Source organism: Myxine glutinosa, chromosome 3 (genome assembly GCF_964187855.1).
Source record: "Myxine glutinosa chromosome 3, kmMyxGlut1.1, whole genome shotgun sequence".
In the NCBI taxonomy this organism is placed as follows: Eukaryota; Metazoa; Chordata; class Myxini; order Myxiniformes; family Myxinidae; genus Myxine; species Myxine glutinosa.
In genome coordinates, this window is record NC_136263.1 from 70,363,817 (window position 1) to 70,385,330 (window position 21,514).

The 21,514-nt window shown below is 43.0% G+C and overlaps 1 protein-coding gene across 2 annotated transcripts in view; it reads left to right on the top strand.

The window, feature by feature from the left end:
- LOC137423448 (RING finger protein 145) overlaps positions 1-21,514 on the top strand; it is a 46,378-nt gene that overhangs the window by 6,140 nt on the left and 18,724 nt on the right. Inside the window, exons 3-8 of one of the 2 annotated variants that reach the window (XM_068110636.2) lie at positions 939-1,047; positions 3,597-3,676; positions 3,777-4,006; positions 10,905-11,062; positions 13,733-13,873; positions 19,892-20,074. In XM_068110636.2, the coding sequence (XP_067966737.1) occupies positions 939-1,047; positions 3,597-3,676; positions 3,777-4,006; positions 10,905-11,062; positions 13,733-13,873; positions 19,892-20,074 (901 nt within the window). The remainder of the gene's footprint in view (positions 1-938; positions 1,048-3,596; positions 3,677-3,776; positions 4,007-10,904; positions 11,063-13,732; positions 13,874-19,891; positions 20,075-21,514) is intronic. The other variant, XM_068110638.2, reaches the window with a different exon arrangement.

Sequence of the window (21,514 nt, forward strand, 5' to 3'; positions counted from 1 at the left end):
AAAGAATTCTGCATGGAGGAGTGGGCAAAAATTTCTCCTAGTCGATGTCAGAGACTGGTAGACAGTTAAGAAACGCCTACTTGAGGTTGTTTCTGCCAAAGGGGGCAATACCACCGATTAGAGCCAAGGGTGTACTTACTTTTTCCACATGCGAAATTTGCATTTGTTTATTTTTAATTATACAATGGACTACAAAATGTAAATGTTTCATGATATTTTTTATATTATATCACCTTTATCTATCAATATTGTTGAAATGAAGATCAAATAGCTGTATGTTGAAATATGTTGAAAAAGTCAAAACTTCACATGGGGTATACTTACTTTTTCACGTGACTGTATTGGTTCACTGCGTCTGTATTGAGTCCATACATCACGATACACTCGACCAGCATATGGGAATATTGCATCACAGTTTATGATGTGCCGTTAGGTCTATAGTTGTTGGGTGGCTCATTGGGGCTTCGGTTGTTGTTTGCCCTGAGGGCAGTTTGTGTTCTTGTAAGATAGGCAATCGATTTTGCAAGAGTGAAGCAGAGATACTTCACTGCACAGTCTTCCATATAAATGTTCATGTTCTGCACAAACTGGGCCCCAGCATGCCAACAGCCAACGGATTCTGCTCGTCACTTCGCTGACGGGTTTATTCAAAAGACGGAGACATTGGCATTCCCCAAACACCCCTCTCACCATCCGTTCACCCCCGATCCCACCACCTGTTCATACCCCGTTTGGAGCAAAAGGCTGACAAAGGGCTTAATACTGAAAATGTTAGCTGCACATTGTTTCTCACAGCGGTACACATACTGTTATCTGCATTTTTGGATAAAATACATAGTAAAAGTACCAGCTTGTACATATGCGATATTTGTCTATGTTTCTGAGGCTTTAATTGAATGTGCATATCCATATCCATATGACCGTGTTTTTATTTGTAGGACATGCTTTGGTGTGGATGCTGTTTTTGCTGCCATTGGAGCTGCTCAAGTCCCTATATCTCGATGTTCTACATATTATCACGTTTGGATTTATTTTTCACTTATCTTTGTGAGTAATTCATTCAAAGAGTAGCTTGCCTCATGTGTAGCATTTTTCGACAATTTAATGAAGACAACAAGTTATTTTTGCGTCAGATATATTTTATTTGGAACGATCGTATTTTAATGGGATTGGCCGAGAAACATGTTATCGAGGTTAAATGTTTCACTCCATTTTTCGATTCTTAGATTATTATATTTAATTCTGCTCCTTCTATGTTCTATGTTTTTAAGTGCTGAACCTCAAGCAAGGAAGCAGCATGTACCATTTTAAAAGTCATTTTAAAAGTATGACTCAAACCGGTCCAATCCGGATGGGTGTTTTTTTATGAGACACCATCTCCTCACTGGATGGCCGTTGGCTCCCTTCATCATCATCATCATCTCATCCACCCTTTGTCAGGTGTTGTTTTTTGGTACTGGCAGGGTGTCACATTCACCCTCCCCACTAGCAAAGCCAGTGAGGGGTGTCGGTTTAGTCGCCGACAACCCGTCCATGCAGCAGATAGCACTAGGTTACATGTTACCAGTGGCAGTCCAAAAGGACGGACCTGACCTATAAATGAAAACCTTTATTATCAGAATATGGAGAACACACATTAATAAAATGCCCCAAAAAAAATTGTCGTTTTCATCGTTTAGTTTGAGTTCAAAGCGGATACGGATGTGCTTTGCATTTTGAGATGCTTTCTAGTTTTCAAAGAAATATTTCATTTTTTAGCCGCGTCGCAAGACGCTGGTCATAGAGTGCCCTCTGCTGTTGTTGTTGTTGTTGTTGTTGTTGTTGTTGTTCTTCTTCTTCTTGTTCTTCTTGTTCTTGCAGAGAAGACAAAACCTCAAAGCTCCACCCATTCTGGGAACCATAGCTCCACCCATTGTGGGAGAGGCTTCATATAAACAAATATCCACCATTTTATTAACTCGCATAGCTTTGAGGCCTGTTTTGTAGGCCCGTGGTGTCTTCCTCTCTCACACAGTTTTATTTCAAATCAAATTCGATATATCATTTCATTTTTCACAGTCGCTAACATAGTTTTAGACTCGGTTGAAAAAAAACGGGAAGAAAATCCGATGGAAGTTGCCCTTTATAGAACGAAATGAATTCTCAAAGGCCTGTAACTTCAAGTCCATTGAGATATATATTTTTTAAATCGCGGCATGGTCAGTCATACACCGCCCGAAATAAGAGATGGGAAAATGCCGAGATATATATATTTTGTTTAAATCGCGGCATGGTCAGTCATACACCGCCCGAAATAACAGACGGGAAAATGCCGAGATATATTAAAAATTCGTCCATTTGATGACAATCGTCACGATGAAATATTTAATTTATACGTCGTCACAATAATGTGGAGAGAGGAGCATAGCTTCGTTCACGTGTCGCTACACACGAGAAATTGCCGAGATATATATTTTTTAAATCGCGGCATGGTCAGTCATACACCGCCTGAAATAACAGACGGGAAAATGCCGAGATGTATTAAAAATTCGTCGCCACACACGGGAAATTGCCGAGATATATTTTCACTTTGCACAAAAATAACATCAAGTAATCGAATCAATAGGAATGTCCTGTGCCTATAACATCGACGTTATAGGCACAGCTGCATCTAGGCATTGTGTAACATCGACGCGGCTTTTGTTTTAATTAAAACTTTTTGTACTTGTTATCTCTATACATGCCCAAAACATTTGGGTTTTATGGCTGTTCATCACAGGTGGTCGCTCTTTCAGGTAGTTGTTAAGTAGATATTTGGAAATGAGAGTTGGTCGCTTGTTCTAGAGGTGTCTTATCCACTGTACTCCACTGTACTGTACTGTATTGTATATGATCTATTGTACTTACAATCGTCCAATAAATGCCAAAGTTTTAAATTTTTAATATACAAATATATGTACATGATTAGAAAGTAAGTGTTTTTGTTTTACAATCAGTTTGAAACAAATTTTTACACCTCCGTATTGAAAAAAAACAATATGTTAGTTAGCCTTGGCATTTCTTGGACAATTGAGTCTCCCATTCCTAGAGATTTTTTTTTCAACACCTCAAGTAACGCAGTGTCCACAACAATATGTATTGCCATGTAAACTCAAGTTATCTTGAGGTGACCTTTGAACTTTTAATAGTTACTTGGGTGTGAAAAAGATGCATCAGATGTTTGTATGCTACTAGCTCTTCTTTTCTTTATACCTCTTGTTTTAACGCTGAACACACTGTCTGAGCTCGTGTGAAAGTTGAAAAGCAGAAAAAAATAGCTGGATTTGGCTGGAGGCAGTGGGATCGTGTTGAATGTCGTATTGGACAAAGATAATCGGCCGAATCGGATCAGCCACACGTTTATTTATCAAAGAACATTTTTTAATATGGCCGAGGTGTTACAGGAATTACATACAAAAATACCTTGGTATGCTATTCTTTGCAAAAACTTTTCCTATTTTCGGGAAAAATATAATAGGGTCAGTTGGTTGGGAATTTGCATGCACATTATTATTAGCCATATTCAACAGTGTAATTTGTTTGGGTTGTTGAAAGTGTATTTTTAAATATTTTTACAGACAATCTGTGGAATTGAAAGCTCATGAGGTGTTTACTGACTGGAACGTCGCTCTTTCCTTGCTACTGACCATTTTGCTTGGTAAGACCGAGGATCTTTGACTTGGCAAAATGGCTAACTTGAATGGGTCCTTTGGTGTTATTGCTTCCCTTACTTGCGATTTTCATTTTCCCCCTTCCAGTGCAAAGCCTTTTTCTGATATCACCCACAGCTCGGCTAACGTCAGGTTATGCATTTATTGGCCCTGTCATTCCTACTCTGGCGAGGCTTACTGGTTGCCCAATCTGTTTGCTGCCCATATCCAAGTCCCTGGGGTTAAGCATTATTTTTTCTCAAGCGGCATACCTGCTGCACATCGCCACTCGACGAGTCAAGAGGGAATTTCAGCAACAACTGGGCATAGCCTTCAGAGTACGTATTGCTGCTGTGTTACAAATTTATTTACGTGTCAGTTAGGTGGTGTATTGTACAGTGCGATGTAAATGCTTCAAGTCTATGATTCAATACGGACCAAATTGTTTGTTATATATGACTGTGTAATGCTTGTTGAGATGAAATGTTTATTCGAAAAGTTCGTTTGTGTGAAAGGGTACCAAGTTGAAAAAAAAAATTATGCCTCCGCTGATGAAGTCGCCGGAGGCATTATGTTTTCAGGTTGTCTGTCTGACTGTTAGTCAGACCGTAATGGGTTTTCGTTTCCACAATACCTTAAGATCGGCTGAAGGGATCCAATTCAAAGTTGGTACAAGTCTATTTAATGATGCAAAGATAAACTGATTAGATTATGGGGTCAAGAGGTCAAAGGTGAGAGGTCCCATCAGTAGGGTGGTTCTTAGTTACATAAGGCCAAAAAAAAAATGGAATTGGTTTACTCCTAACCTTTAAAATTTTTTGCTATTGAGGTAAAACTTCTGCCTGTGAAATATTTTTTGAATACATCAAGTTTTAGGGGTTGCACAGCGACTCATGTGTGTGCCCGATAAGCGTTGATTTCGGGAAACCTCTTGCGATGTTCTGTCACAACTTGAAGCAGATACTAGGTTTGCTGTTCATCCCTTGTCAGGAGACAATTGTACTCTTTAATGAGAGCAACTGCATACACCAGAGTACAGCTGGACTGTATTCAATTAACTTAAAAACAGCTTCAAAATGCGCAGTACATAACAAGGTCATAAGTCAAATGTAATGGTCAAAATCACAAGTATAGCAGTGGAGAATAAATAATCAACTCCAAACATTTATGCGAGCCAAATATGTGAAATTACAAACTCCGTGTGCAACCCCTAAATTTAGTCCAAATGGCTTAAGATTTCACCACAAGGGTTTTTTCATACATACAATATACATGAAATATTCATACATATCGTATGTATGAAATATCTGAATTTGACGCACTGCAAGATGGCCACTCCGGAGCTTGGCAGGCAATGCGGACATGCGTGGCGATGACATCATGACGTTCGCTCATTAGGTTGGAGAGCCAAATTACAGATACTAATTAGTTACTCCCAACCGCATCCAGGTCGACTCCATATAGTGAGTGGATACCAGAGATAATGTTACCGTGTGGCAGGCGGTGCTTATCGCTCCCAGTAAGGTGCAGCAGTAGCTGTACGGGACACCTTACTGGCGGTTCCCCACTGATGGTATGAAGTCGCATAATGATTGATATAAAAACCGAAAGGTTTTCAAAGTCACAAGTGTATGGAAGGCTCACTGCGTTGCCCTGATGAAGACCCAACAAGGGCGAAACCAGGTCGGTAACTGTGAGTTTTGCATACACTTGTGACAGTATCTGAATTTAACATCCATAATGACGCACTGCTAGATGGCCCCTCCGGAGCTTGGCAGGCAATGCGGACATGCGTGGCGATGACGTGATAAGGTTCGCTCATTAGGTTGGAGAACCAAATTACAGATACTAATTAGTTAGTATCTGTAATTTCTGTAAGTTAGTACCATCCAGGTCGACTCCATATAGTGAGTGGATACCAGGGATAATGTTACCATGTGGCAGGCGGTGCTTATCGCTCCCAGTAAGGTGCAGCAGTAGTTGTATGGGACACCTTACTGGCGGTTCCCCACTGATGGTATGAAGTCACATAATGACTGGTATATATATACTTGGATTCTACCACACCAGCATGCACCCACACGAGAAAGAGACTTGGGACTCGACCACACCAGCATGCACCCTCCCTGTCCCTGCCCCTCCTCCCCCACCCCACCCAAATGAATATTGACAACCAACATGATAAATCAACACTCGTTCTGTATGTACTTTCAATCCCATTATTTTCCTTACTCATGAACTTAGTTTGAAATGAATGGTTGGTGATTGTGAAAAGCAAAAAGAATAGGTGAACTATTAGTATACAATAATCTAACAAGAAAAGAAAGAAAGGACAGGCATGCATGAAGGATTAGCCAGGGTATAGACCAGAGTGGTAGATAGGGATACATCTGGCATCAGACAAACATTACACTGATAGGAAGACATGGCATAAAAAGGAAGAAACAATTAGAAAAAAAGGAGCTTTTTCAAAATATTTTGGAATATTTCCTACAAACAATCCTTACCATTTCTCCCTTCCCTCCTGACGCAACCCGATCGACGGCGCTGCACTATCTACCGATGGTATGCATCCATTGATGCTGCAAAACGATGCCTGCGCCATCTACCGATGCCTGCACGAACGATGGATCCATTGATAGCTCAGCGCGATCGGTCGATAGCGCACATCTACCGTCATTGTATGCTGTAGCGTAAATATTTCCCTTCACTGGAACGAAGGGGCCGAGCCCGAACCATGAAAAACAGCCCCAGACCATTATTCCTCTTCCACCAAACTTTACAGTTGGCACTATGCATTCGGGTAGGTAGTGTTCTCCTGGCATCCGCCAAACCCAGATTAGTTTGTTGGACTGCCAGATGGTGAAGCGTGATTAATCACTCCAGAGAACACATTTCCACTGCTCCAGAGTCCAATGGTGGTGAGCTTTACATCACTCCAGCCGATGCTTGACATTGCACATGGTGTTCTTAGGCTTGTGTGCGGCTACTCGGCCATGGAAACCCATTTCATGAAGATCCTGACGAACAGTTGTTGTGCTGATGCTGCTTCCAGAGGCAGTTTGGAACTCGGTGGTGAGTGTTGCAACCAAGAACAGACTATATTTACACACTATGTGCTTCAGCACTTGGCGGTCCCGTTCTGTGAGCTTGTGTGGCCTACCACTTTGCGGCTGAGCTGTTGTCCTAGACGTTTCCACTTCACAATAACAGCACTTGCAGTTGACCAGGGCAGCTCTAGCAGGGCAGAAATTTGATGAACTGACTTGTTGGAAAGGTGGCATCCTATGACGGTGCCATGTTGAAAGTCACTGAGTAGTTCAGTACAGCCCATTCTACTGCCAATGTTTGTCAATGGAGATTGTGATTGATTTATATATACCTGTCAGCAATGGGTGTGGCTGCAACAGACGAATCCACTAATTAGAAGGGTTGTCCGCATACTTTTGGTCATGTAGTATATATATATATATATATTGTCGTGCGACTGCGGTTAACACCAGAGATTGCGGATAGGCCTAAACGGTTTTAATTGAGGCGACGGCCAAACACGGATTCGGCTATGAAATGCGGGAGGAAGAAGGAAAATGGAAGGCTGCGGCAAAAGCTTACCTGGATCGCACCGACGGCAACTTCGATCCTGCAAGGAAATTAATTCAAGCGAACAGCCAAGATTTGAATGGGAAGTGAAAATAATACAAGGGTTTATTGAAATAAGAATCGGGACAGAGAAACGCGACGATAATCAAATAATGTAACTAAATTGGGATCCCACACACCGGACTCAGAAACGAACAAAGGAGGATGAATTACGAAAAGAATTGTCTCGTCGTGGTGTGTAAAATGATGTGTGCGGCCTTATCTGTCCCTCGTCTTGTCTTGTCCGCCGTCCAACACGGCTCCGTTCGGCCCCGATGCACCCACGAGGTCCCTCGCTCCAGCACCACAGCAACGAGCACCGCTCCAAGCACAAGCACCGCTCCAAGCACCACGAGGTCCCACAGCAGGAAAAGCACCGCATGTCCAACACAGGCTGGCGGCTCCAAGCGAGGTCGATCTTCACACACGACTGGCCTGCCACGTCCCAGTCAGCTCTCCCGAAGCAAACGTGCAAGGAGCAAGCGAACTCCACTCGGGCTATGACTCAACTCAACTCGGGCTGCGCAAGACGTAGCGCCGGATGTCCAAAAGGGCTAGCTGCGCAAACAAGAGCACAAACCGCAAGAGAGACGCAAGAGGAAGCTGCAAGACAGAAAATGGCATTCGGCACTCCCATAAATAACCTTCCCGTGGTGGTGACGTCAGCCCCGGCGCGCCACCCAATCAGTGCCCTCCACCGACTCGCCGGCTGGAGGTCTGTGCCTACCGCGCTGCCCCGTCACTCGTTCCCTGTTCCGTGGTCATAGCGCGTGGCACTCGCGGTGGCTCGGCCTGTCGGAGGTGTAATTGGCAGCTGCCATCATCCCGGTGCCCCGGCCTGGTTTCCTTGCTTGTTCGTCTTTCAAAGTCATGTCAGGGAATTGAATTATTTAGTGTTGCACTAGGGACCTAACTACATGTCTATGTTGGTGTGCATTGCCATAAGGGACAAAGGTTTAGCTTCCAGGTATGACACACAGGGGCGCTACTCTTTAATCCCTACGCTACTTATCACTCGAACATCCTGGTATGCTCACAGGTATACTCTTAACCGACAAAACGCCTACAAATGCACTTATTACAGGGCAGATTCCTTACCGCGACAGACGAATACCTACCTACACAGATCTATCTGGCTCTACATATCACTACCCTACCGACATAACAATATATACACAGTGCCTATGGAAAGTTTACATCCCCTGTCAAAATTTTCACCTTTTGTTGCCTTTAGCCTGGAATTTAAATGCATTAAACAGACTTTTTCCACCTTCATTTACACATTTTAACCCACAACTTCCAAGTGAAAATCAAATTCTACAAATTTCAGAAAATTTATTAAAAATACAAAACTAGAATATCTTGGTTGGATAAGTGTCCACCACCCACCCCCCCTTATAAAAGCAATTGTAAATTAGCTCAGGGTATAACCAATAAAGTTCAAAATCACACACCAGTTAATTGGCGTCCACCTGTGTTAAATTGTAGTAATTGTGATTATTTCAGAATAAAATCTGCTGTACCTGTAGGTTTCCTCTGCTGGGCAGTGCATTTCCAAGCGAAGACTCAACCATGAGCACCAAGGAGCTTTCAAAAGATTTACGGGATAAAGTTGTGGAAAGGCGCAGATCAGGGGATGGGTATAAAAATATTTCAAAGGCCTTAAATATCCCTTGGAGCAAAGTCAAAACAATCATTAAGAAGTGGAAGGTGTATGGTACCACCAAGACCCTGCCTAGATCAGGCCGTCCCTCCAAACTGGATGACCAAGCAAGGAGGAGACTGATCAGAGAGGCCGCCAAGAGGCAAATGTCAGCTTTGAAAGATCTACAGGACTTAATGGCAAAGACTGGTCACTGTGTGCATGTGATACCAATATCCCAAACACTCCACAAGTTTGGCCTGTATGATAGTCATTACTCAAAACGCAAGAAGGAAGTCATTACGCAAGAAGGAAGTCATTACTCAAAAAACCCCACCTTGCATCCCATTTGAATGAATGAATGAAATGAATGAATGATCGTTTTAAGGCCATTTTCCCCACTAGAGTGGGGGTTAGCCTTGTGGGCCCCATGACAATCATGGTTCCCTTTTTGAGGCAATGTTTTTATGGCCGGATGCCCTTCCTGACGCCAACCCTTAGTCGCCTCTTACGCTGCGCAGGGAAACGGTGTACCTATTCTAAACCGGGGTACACACCGGGATAACGGTGTGTGACTGTTGACATGTGACTGCTGGAGAATAATTATCTCCCAAGACACCGAGCGGTGTCTAAACCGTGTACCTATTCTGAACCTATTCCATTTGAAGTATGCAAAAAAAACACTGGAGATTCTGAAGCCATGTGGCAAGAAGTTTTGTAGTCTAATGAAACGAAGATGGAACGTTTTGGCCTTAATGCAAAACGTTACATTTGGTGCAAACACAACACAGCACAACACCCAAAGAACACCATCCCTACTGTGAAACATGGTGATGACAGCATCCGTCATGTTATGGGGACTTCAGGGACTGGGTCACTTGTAAGGATAGAAGGGAAAATGGATGGAGCAAAATGCAGAAATATCCTTGAGGAAATTGGGAAAGTTGAAATTGGGACAGAAGTTCACCTTTCAGCATGACAATGACCCAAAGCACACAGCCAAAGCTACACTGGAGTGGCTAAGCAACAAACAAGTACAGATGCATTCAAAGTACACTGCCCACATGCCAAATAGATAAATAACATATCCTCCAGCCCGCGGGCTCCAGCCCTCGGCGCCCCATATGTGTGATCGTGCTGGTGTTGAGGCATACTTTTTGTGTCTATTAATTACGTATGTCTATTAATGAATTATGTACTATTGACATATACCTTTCAACCCTTTAGACGGCTGAGAACCCTTCGACCTTTGAGGACCCTTTGAGTCCCCCAATATCCTTAAGTCTCCAAAGACCCCTAAATACTCTTAAGACACAAAAGACCCTGAGGACCCAAAATATGCCGATGACCCAGATGACCCAAAAGACCCAGATCACCCAAAAGTCCCTGAGGAATAAAAATACCCAAATAACCCAAAAGTGCCCGAGGACCCAAAAGACCCTGAAGACCCAAAAGACCTTAGAGTCACCGAGCACCCAAAAGACTGCGAGAACCCAAAAGACACCCCCGAGTACGGCTGGCAGGTATGCTACAAGGCAGTGAGGACCAATTAAAATTTGGTCCAATGGCCCAACGGGCCCACTAGTACATCAAAATTGTGGCAGGTAATGATTCTTTGAATAAATTGGACCCTGGTAGATAAATTGGACCTGGCTTTTTGGACCTCGGTAGCTAACTTCAACACCCCACAGCGCCGTGTTGGACAGAGATCTCGTGGAAAACTTTGTACCTGGAGTCCAACATTTAGTTGTCTTTTCATCTGCAAAATTTCAAGTAGCATCTCAATCATGGAACTAAAACTGAATTCTAGCTGCCTTCCCACCTGCTGCACACGACCTATTTTGCTTGGGAATTCAGAAAGCAGTGGTTAATAAACTGTACAAGTTTAACCAAGCATTGTGCAGTGATTGTTTTTGTTTTTATTCAGAGTTTTAATTTGATTCTATAACATGCAGGTATTACACAACCAAGGGGGGGTTGCTCTGCTCACTATGGTGTGGAATGACCTGGAACTTGCCAACACCTTTTTCCTGCTTTTTCTCACCAATTTCATGCTTTTCCCCACACAACATCAACCAATCAGTGACAGCTGGACTGCTATTCTCATCAACAGGTATTTCGGCATAAAATTCTTCGCCTTGTCCTTGTAGTCATAAGTGGAGTATTGGTATAGGTTTTTGTTGATGAGATTTTTGTACACCTTTTACATAGCAATGTGCCAGATATGATATCATGACTGCTTCAAATGGCTCTAATAATTACCTCTGCCACCAAAGGTGGATGGAGGTTATGTTTTCACCCCTGTCTGTCTGTCTGTCTGTCTGTCTGTGAGTGAGCAGGATATCTTAAAAAGTTGTTTTTTTGTATACTTATTCGAGGCTCGCATAAGAACTAACACATTGAACATATAATAAAGGGCGCGGGAGACAAGAGGGGGAAAGACAGGGAAGTCATCTGCCTTCAGCTTGGAAATCAGCCAACATTACCGCTGTAGACAAAAAATGTGCAAAAACAGATCCTTGCAACTACAGACCAATCAGCCTGCTCCCAATCATCAGCAAAGTCATGGAATCCATCATTGCTTCGGATATCAAATCCTTCCTCTTCTCCAATGGCTTGATCTCTGATCATCAATTTGGATTCAGACCAGGTCACTCTACTCTGGACATGCTGCTTCTGCTGTCTCAACAATGGATGGAGGTCCTCAATGTCAAACAGGAAATTAGAGCTGTCTCCCTTGATGTATCACGTGCCTTCGATACGGTCTGGCACCGCACTCTGCTCACCAAACTCTCCTATGGTATCCATGGAAATCTCCACGCATGGCTTGCGGACTTCCTCTCTGGTCGTAGTCAACGTGTGGCCCTGAATGGATTTCTCTCATCTCCCCTGGCTGTTCAGGCTGGAGATCCCCAAGGCAGTGTTCTGGGCCCTGTGCTTTTTCTGGTCTTCATCAATGATCTCTCCGACTCTCTGAAAAATCCTCTCTCTTTGCTGATGACTCCACTCTCTGCTGCTCCATACCTCATCCCTCAGATCGGCAGTCCACAGCCTCCTCACTCTCTGTGGACCTGGTCAAAATCACAGACTGGTCAAACAAGTGGAACATGTCTTTCAATCCTGACAAATCTCACACTCTCACTATGTCTCTTCGAAAGACCGTCTGGACAACCCTCCCATCTACTTTCTCAACAATCCTCTCCAAGAAGTTCTGTCACTAAATCTCTTGGGTCTCACAATCTGCCATGATATTTCCTGGGAAAAACATTTCCAAGCTGGCCTCCTAAGCCAGTTGCCGACTGGGCATTCTCCGTGGTGCGAAGTCCTTCCTTGGCACACCTGAGCTCCTCACAACATACAAGGCTTTCATGCACAGCTCAATAGAATACTGCTCTCTCCTCTGGGCTGGTGCTCCTGCCTCACACCTCGCTTGGCTTCACGCTGTTGAAACCAAAGCTTTCAGAATCATTGGAATCTCCCGCGATGAAGCCGATTGTGAGGGCCTTTCACTCACTCACCGCAGGCAGGTTGGTGGTCTTTCTGTCTTCTACTGACTCCTCTCTGGTCTAGCTCCCCCAGCCATGTCTGTGCTCTGTCCCCCAAGTACTCCTACAGGTCGCACAAGATCTGCCTGCAACCCTCTTCTGGTGAAACTGCCAAAATCAAGACTCTCTGCTCACCTTCACTCTTTCATTCCTCTTTTCTCTCACCTCTGGAACAAACTCCCTCACTCTCTTCAATCCCACTCATCCCTCCAGGTCTTTGAAACAGCTGTTCACCACCATCTCTTATCTTCCCCCATCCAAAACCTTGATCTTTTCGACCCCTGTTAATTCACCACAGATCCACTTTCCTGAAATACCGACTTCTTTCCTGGAAGTCCTAGCAGTGTCCATGTGTTTTTTTTCCTCAACCCCTTCCCACGCCTCCTCCCCCCAAGCCCTCTACCCCCCCCCCACAGATCTCCCGATGTCCCTGCTCTCAAATGTTGTACTTGTGTGCTTCCCCCTCTCTCCCCATCTTGTCTCCCGCTCCCATCATTGCATGTTTTATGTGTCGGTTTTTTAATTTTTAATTTTTGACATTAATGTTGGCTCTTATATGAGCCTCGATCTTGTATACAAAAAATATACATAAAAAAGTACAACAACAGTAGAGAACAGGGACATCTGGAAATCTGTGGAAGAGAGGGGGCTGGTGCAGGGTATCTGGGAAAAACAAGATGGACACTGCAGGGGCTTTCAGGAAGGAAAACAGGGAAATTGAAGGAGGTGGGTTTGTGGTGGATTAAGGGGGGTAGAAAAGATCAAGGTTTGGATGGGGGAAGATATGAGATGGTGGTGAACACCTGTTTGGAAGACCTGGAGGGAGGAGTGGGATTGAAGAGAGTGAGGGAGTTTGTTCTAGAGGTGGGAGAAAAGAGGAATGAAAGAGTGAAGGTGAGCATAGTCTTGATTTTGGTATAAGTTATAGACGAATTTGGATGAAACTTGTTGGACAGGTTGGGTGTGTCACAAGGACCAATTGCTTCAATTTCGGAGAAGATCCAGATCCGAGTTTAAAAAAGGAGAAATTATGAGTGATTCTTTGCCGTTCAGAGATGTGGTGAAAACGATGTGTACAGTATAGCATGATATCTTGCTATTGTCATTCCCTTAAGAATAATTCTTAATACTATTATCTTTGGATAACTATGATGTCCATACACTGTTTAGGTTCCAATCTGCATACATAATACGTAAATGGCCCCTCGCCACATGTCTCATCTCATTCCCTCCCGCAGTTTGGCACAGGCATGTGATAACCTGTATGCTGTCCTGGGATTGAGTTGGGCCATGGCTCACGTGAAGTTTGCTCTCATCGGGTTTTGTCGAATAATCCTGAATGGTACAAAGGGCCATCGAGACAGGGAACCAGAAAACAGGTGATAAAAATGCCACTTGTTCACCTGCATACATGTGCACAAACTTACTATGTATTCAACTAACGTCATTTTATTAGCTCACTTGTTACGAAGTTCAGGGGAGTTTATGGGATGGCGCGTCGTCCGTCCGTCAGTCCGTCCGTCCGTAAACACTTGAAACTTCTCCGAAACCGCTGAGGGGATTGCGACCAAATTTGGCACAAATTATATTTGTTGTGTTGTGACGAAAGATTGTTCACGGCATTACAATAAATCAGGGTCTAAGGGGGTCTGCCGGGGTCAAAATGGATCCAGGTTTGACCCCCCCCCCCCCCTCCCCAAAAATAAAAATTTGCCTTTTCCTCTGAAACCACTCACACTATTTCGATGAAACTTGACCACAATCTTCACCACCCATGATGTACCGAAGTTTGTTCACGGCATTAAAAAAAATCTGCCCTTTTGGGGTCTATGGGGGGCAGGGGGAGGAGGGGGGGGGGAGGGGGTTGCCCCCCAAAATCGGTGTTTGCTTTCTTCTCAGAAACTACACACGCAATTCCAATGAAACTTAACTACAACCTTCATCATCCGTGATGTACCAACGTTTGTTCACGGCATTTAAAAAATCGGGGTCGAAGGTGGTCGATGGGGGGCGGGGGGGGCTGCCCCCCAAAATAGGTATTTGCTTTTTTCTCAGAACCTACACACACAATTTTGATGAAACTTCACCACAACCTTCATCATCCGTGATGTACCAATGTTTGTTCAAGGCATTGGAAAAATTGGGGTCTGAGGAACTACACGGCGTGGGAGGGGAGGGGGTTCCCCCCCAAAATAGGTATTTTTTGTTTGTTTGTTTGAAGTCTTATGATTATATTAGTATTCTACATGCTGCCCTGTCTTCTAGCAAGCATTTAAATTGGTTTAAAATACCTTCAGTCAGTGTAGCATACTGTTTCTTCTACCAGGTGAGCACCAGGGGTATTGCCCCTATGTTTTATACTTGGACTAAGGCTCGTAATGGAGCTGGCACACACGCATGCGCGCACGTGCACATACACACACACACACACACACACACACACACACACACACACACACACACACACACACACACACACACACACACACACTCACACACGAGACAAACACTTAACTGAGTTGGGGGAAGTGAACTCAACTTAACCACTGAGCTGAACTTAACAACTGAGCTTGGGGAAGTGCCATCACTACTGTCCTATCAGACTTTGATTGTTCTTTTTCACACATGATCACATAGGGTTGCTTAATAGTTGTACACCGCTCCTTTCCTATGCCATCTCCAGGCATTGCAAATCGTCATTGCTGGGCACCGAAGGGGGCTCGGCAGTGACGCACGCTGAAAGAGAGTACTCAGTTTTCACTCTGGTTGTTTGTTTGTTTGTTTTCTTTCTTTCTTTCTTGTTTGTTTGTTTGTTTTCTTTCTTTCTTTCTTGTTTGTTTGTTTGTCTGGGCGATATCTCAGCCATCCTTTGAGCTAGGAAGCTGAAATTTCGGCACAATAGTGAGCAAGTGCTTTGTCAAAAACGGTATTTTTTGTTTTTTGATTAATCAATAAATTGAGGAGTTATTTAATTATTAGCGATTAATTAAGTACTTATTTAATTAATCAAATTTCCTTTCTCTTCTGACCATTAACTCAGGCACCTTTTGAGTTAGGAAGCTGATATTTGGACATGCCAATGACCAGGTGATTTGGCTGCAAAGGATATTTTTGATTTATTAATTAATCAATTAATTATTTAATTATTCGATTAATGACAAAAAAATTTTTTTTTTTTAAGTTACAGATTCTGATGAAATAGTGGTAGTTTATGTGTTCTCTGACCAAATTGATTAATAATTTAATTTTTTTATGATTATTATTTATTTATTTTCATTATTAATCATTTATTTATTTTCTTTCTCATTTGGCCAATATCTCAGGCACCTTTTGAGCTGGGAAGCTAATATTTGGACATGAGTGACCAAGTGATGTGGCTATCAAGGATATTTTTGATTTATTGATTAATCATTTCATCTATTAATTATTTATTGATTAATCGATTAATTACTTATTGAGTAATCAATTAATTATTTAATTTTTTATAAATGACTTATTTAATTAAATTTCTAAAAGATACATCTTCGGATGGAGCACTAGTGGTTTAGTTATGCGATTAGCCAATTGATTATGAAAATATTTTGTGATAATCTTTTATTGATTTTAATTATACAATTAATCAATCAATTAGTGTACACCTCTCCCTCCCAATGCAGCCTCAATGAGCTGCACTGCGGTATTGCCGGGCGCCGGAGGCGCCCCGGCAATGCCGCGCTGTAGGATATTTAATTATTTGGCATGGGGGCGGTGTACTTTGAATGTATCTGTACTTGTTCCATTTCTTTTCATGTTTTTCATTTCAACTACTATAAAGGAAAGCATTTACAAGAAGACAGGAGGAGATGTAACTACTACATAAGAGAGATGTCTGTCTGTGTGTGTGTCTGCTGTCTGTCTGTCGGTCTGTCTGTGTGTCGCCATTTTTCTCAGAGATGGCTGAACGGATCTTCGGGAAACTTTCAGAGGTTCAGCAGTGAGTGACTGTGAGTGTTTTCGGCAAAAAAAAAATTATGAAAAAAAAAACGATCGTTTTTTGGGAGTTAAAAAAAAATAATCGCTTGATAGTGCCTAAGCTTTTTAAAATTAATGACGGTTATATACGAGTACACATTCCCATAAATAAATACAAAACAATCACCAGACATTTGAATACAAATAAATCAAACAATTCCGGAAGTGTACGAAGTTGGTAGTACGGCTTCTTCTTCTTCCTGATCGGCATCATACTTAACTCAGAAACGTGATGAATGCCACATTCACTCACCAGCATATACAGTGGGGAGAACAAGTATTTGATACACTGCCGATGTTGCAGGTTTTCCCACTTACAAAGCACGTAAAGGTCTGTAATTTTTATCATAGGTACACTTCAACTGTGAAAGACGGAATCTAAAACAAAAATCCTGAAAATCACATTGTATGATTTTTAAGTAATTAATTTGCATTTTATTGCATGAAATAAGTATTTGATACATCAGAAAAACAGAACTTAATATTTGGTACAGAAACCATTGTTTGCAATTACAGAGATCAGACGTTTCCTGTAGTTCTTAACCAGGTTTGCACACACTGCAGCAGGGATTTTGGCCCACTCCTCCATACAGATCTTCACCAGATCCTTCAGGTTTCGGGGCTGTCGCTGCGCAACACAGACTTTCAGCTCCCTCCAAAGATTTTCTATTGGGTTCAGGTCTGGAGACTGGCTAGGCCACTCCAGGACCTTGAGATGCTTCTTACGGAGCCACTCCTTAGTTGCCCTGGCTGTGTGTTTCGGGTCGTTGTCATGCTGGAAGACCCAGCCACGCCCCATCTTCAATGCTCTTATTGAGGGCAGGAGATTGTTGGCCAAGATCTCGCGATACATGGCCCCATCCATCCTCCCCTCAATACGGTGCAGTCGTCCTGTCCCCTTTGCAGAAATGCATCCCCAAAGAATGATGTTTCCACCTCCATGCTTCACGGTTGGGATGGTGTTCTTGGGGTTGTACTCATCCTTCTCCGTCCTCCAAACACGGCGAGTGGAGTTTAAACCAAAAAGCTATATTTTGGTCTCATCAGACCACATGACCTTCTCCCATTCCTCCTCTGGATCATCCAGATGGTCATTGGCAAACTTCAGATGGGCCTGGACATGCGCTGGCTTGAGCAGAGGGACCTTGCGTGCGCTGCAGGATTTTAATCCATGACGGCGTAGTGTGTTACTTATGGTTTTCTTTGATACTGTGGTCCCAGCTCTCTTCAGGTCATTGACCAGGTCCTGCCGTGTAGTGCTGGGCTGATCCCTCACCTTTCTCATGATCATTGAGGCTCCACGAGGTGAGATCTTGCATGGAGCCCCAGACCGAGGGAGATTGACTGTCATCCTGAACTTCTTCCATTTTCTAATAATTGCGCCAACAGTTGTTGCCTTCTCACCAAGCTGCTTGCCTATTGTCCTGTAGCCCATCCCAGCCTTGTGCAAGTCTACAAATTTGTCCCTGATGTCCTTAGACAGCTCTCTGGTCTTGCCCATTGTGGAGAGGTTGGAGTCTGATTGAGTGTGGACAGGTCTGGAGACGGCTTTGCGGTCGGTCTTTGCGGTCTTTGTGGTCGGAGACGGTCTGGAGACGTCTTTTATGCAGATAACGAGTTCAAACAGGTGCAGTTAATACAGGTAATGAGTGGAGAATGGGAGGGCTTCTTAAAGAAAAAACTAACAGGTCTGTGAGAGCCGGAATTCTTACTGGTTGGTAGGTGATCAAATACTTATTTCATGCAATAAAATGCAAATTAATTACTTAAAAATCATACAATGTGATTTTCAGGATTTTTGTTTTAGATTCCGTCTTTCACAGTTGAAGTGTACCTATGATAAAAATTACAGACCTTTACGTGCTTTGTAAGTGGGAAAACCTGCAACATCGGCAGTGTATCAAATACTTGTTCTCCCCACTGTATATGAACCCCCTTCCTCTCCTGCCGCCCCCCTCCCCTCCCCTCCCCTCCCCCCCTCACCCCCCCTGCCCCCCCTCCCCTCCACCTCTCTCCCCCTCCCCTGCCATTCCCCCCTCCCTTTTCCCCCTCCCTCCCCTTTCCCCCCTACCCTCCTCCCTCCCTTTCCCCCCCTCCCTCCCTTTCCCCTCGTCCCCCCATCCCTTCCCCTGCCCCCCTCCCCTCCCCAGCACGGCAACGCTGGGTACTTCTGCTAGTATTCCAATAAAACAAACTTTATTTTTGTCAAAATGTTTAAGATGAATAACGAGTACTGTGTTATGCTGAATAAAATATATTCTAGGGTTAGCGGATGTTGTCAAAAGCCTTGCATGGAGGGAGAGGGCATGCACATTTGCACGTCCACATTCACACATCAATCAGTTTTAATTTTGCACTTCCAAGTGGACTTGGGCACAGTTCGACAACATTGTCAATTTAATCATAACATTCTAAGTCTAACTTAATGAATATTGATGTTGTACCTTGAATGTAGATTATGCCAGTTTTGTACCTTGAACGTTACCCGTTCCCATTTCTGAGTGTTTGTTTGTCCGTATTGCATGTGGTTGTATGCGTGATGCAAGGCCTACAGGCCCGACATGTGTCGTGACGACATTGGGTACAGTTCGAGCTGGCTGGTTCAGCTTGTGGCCTTGCTGCAGTGCCTACATGCTTTCAACTTGCTCACCCAACATGCCTGAGGCACAGTTTGACAAACCTGTATCATTTGGCCAAACCTTTTTTTACATATAATTTGATAAAAACCCTTTTATTTCTAAAATGTAACCATTGCAATTTATCCATGTGTTTAAAAAAAAAAACGGGGGGTGGTGAAGGATATTATAATCGGCTGTCTGTCTTTCTGTCTGTCTGTTTGTCTGTCTGTCCAGCACTCTATCTCCTAAACCAGAAGTTCTGAACGGGGGATCCATAGACCCCCAAGGGGTACATGATGCTTCATCATAGGGGTACATGAGATACATTTCAATTTGAGGCAGCACAAAGCTGTGAGAGAGGAGCTCGCAAACAGGAGGCGGACAGACACTTGTATTATTTATATAAAGTTGTAACAATAACATCATTAAATACATTGATTTTCCATGCAATGATGTCAATCTGCACAAAATATGTCTGTGGTCATGGTGGTTGATAGATTACACAAGTATCTCAACCTGTACCGTTATGTTAATCTGAGAACTGTGCAACCTCGTTACGACTCATCAGACATTGTTTTGTCGCATTTTTTGTGATTTTTTTTAAATGAAAAAATATTACGATTCGGAATTTCCATTTTTTTTCATTCCAGGACAGCTACAATGATCAGTTATTCCAATTTTCTTTTTAACATGATGTAATATTAGTATTACCTTAACAGATACACACTTGAATTTGTCTAACTGTTACGCACATGCAATTCATTGCAGCACTTTGGATGATGCTATGTCTTTCCTCCTCTTGGCTGTGCTGTCTGGGTTCATTTCGCTCGAGGCTGGACCACGTGCTGTGCTCCTGGTCATCTCGCTCATTGTTTATTGCACTGAAGCCCTGCATTCGGCCCTCATGGCCACGCAGTATTCTCTACTTTCACTGACAGTCATCAGCAGCAAGTGGGACAATCCATTCTTGCAATCTTTTTTCACAATAACATTGCTGTCAAGTCCTCAATAATTTAGCTGAATTTTTATTACTATTATTATTATTATTATTATTATTATTATTATTATTATTATTATTTTGCAGCCCAAGTATTATAATCAGTATAAATTGTGGATATGCAACTTGTTTATTTTTATTTAATGTGTGAGTATGTGTGTGCCTGTGTGTGCGCATGCGTGTTACCATTCTTTGACCATAAATTACCATTCATTTAATTTATGGTATCCCAAAAATGCACAAATACTCTTGTAAGATGAGGTTCATAATCACAATTGGAGAATGCAGTTGAAAGTATTCTCAGGGAGTATTACGGGAGCGATGAAGCGAATCTATAAATGCTTTAAAAAAAACTACCATGAAAAGGCGAAGTTTTATTCTCGTATTTAAAAATTCTGGATCATTGATAATTCCAAACCTGTAATCGACAGTATCCATAACATTAATAACAAGAGTAAGTCTAAATGTTTATCAACTTATGATTTTTCCACATTACCGGGAGTCCTTGCTTAACGCTCATGATGCGTTCCCACAAAGTCGAGTGTTATGTGAAAAAGTGTAAAACGAATTTATTTTTCCCATAAGAACAATGTTACATAGGAGGTATGCGGTCCTGGCTAAAAAAATTACGACATGATAACATAAATAAATAGCACCGCAAAGCGGGCGTAACCCCTCAGCCCATGCATGGTGGAAACCAATTTCAAGATGGCTGCCGTGGCGGCCATATTGAAAATCGCAGCGTGCCAATTTTCGAAAGGAACCTTCCTCTACTCAACCCAAACACACACTGCAAAAATGAATTTAATCGGACAAGCCATTCTGCTCGAAATTGACGGAAACCAATTTCAATATGGCTGCCGTGGCGGCCATATTGAAAATCGCAGCGCGCCCATTTTCGAAAAGAGCCTTCCTCTACTCAACCCCAACACACACTGCAAAAATGGATTTAATCGGACAAGCCGTTCTGCTCGAAATTGACGGAAACCAAAAGTTGACGGACGCCCGGATGGCTGCCGTGGCGGCCATATTGAAAATTGCAGCGCGTCCATTTTCGAAAGGAACCTTCCTCTACTCAACCCCAACACACACTGCAAAAATGGATTTAATCGGACAAGCTGTTCTCCTTGAAATTTGCGGAAACCAAAAGTTGACGGACGCCCGTGACGACAATACCCCTTAGCCCAATTTGGGCTGAGGGGTGAAAACTAGAACAGCACTCGGTAGAGAGCATAGCTCTGCCTGGTTAGCCATGTCACTCAATGGTGAAGAATCACTTTAAAAATTCTAGTAGCTGGATCCGGATCCGGATCCAGATCTTCATCAAAATTGAATTGATTCTTCCTTGTCACACACACAACCTGTCCAACAAGTTTTGTCCAAGTCCATCCATA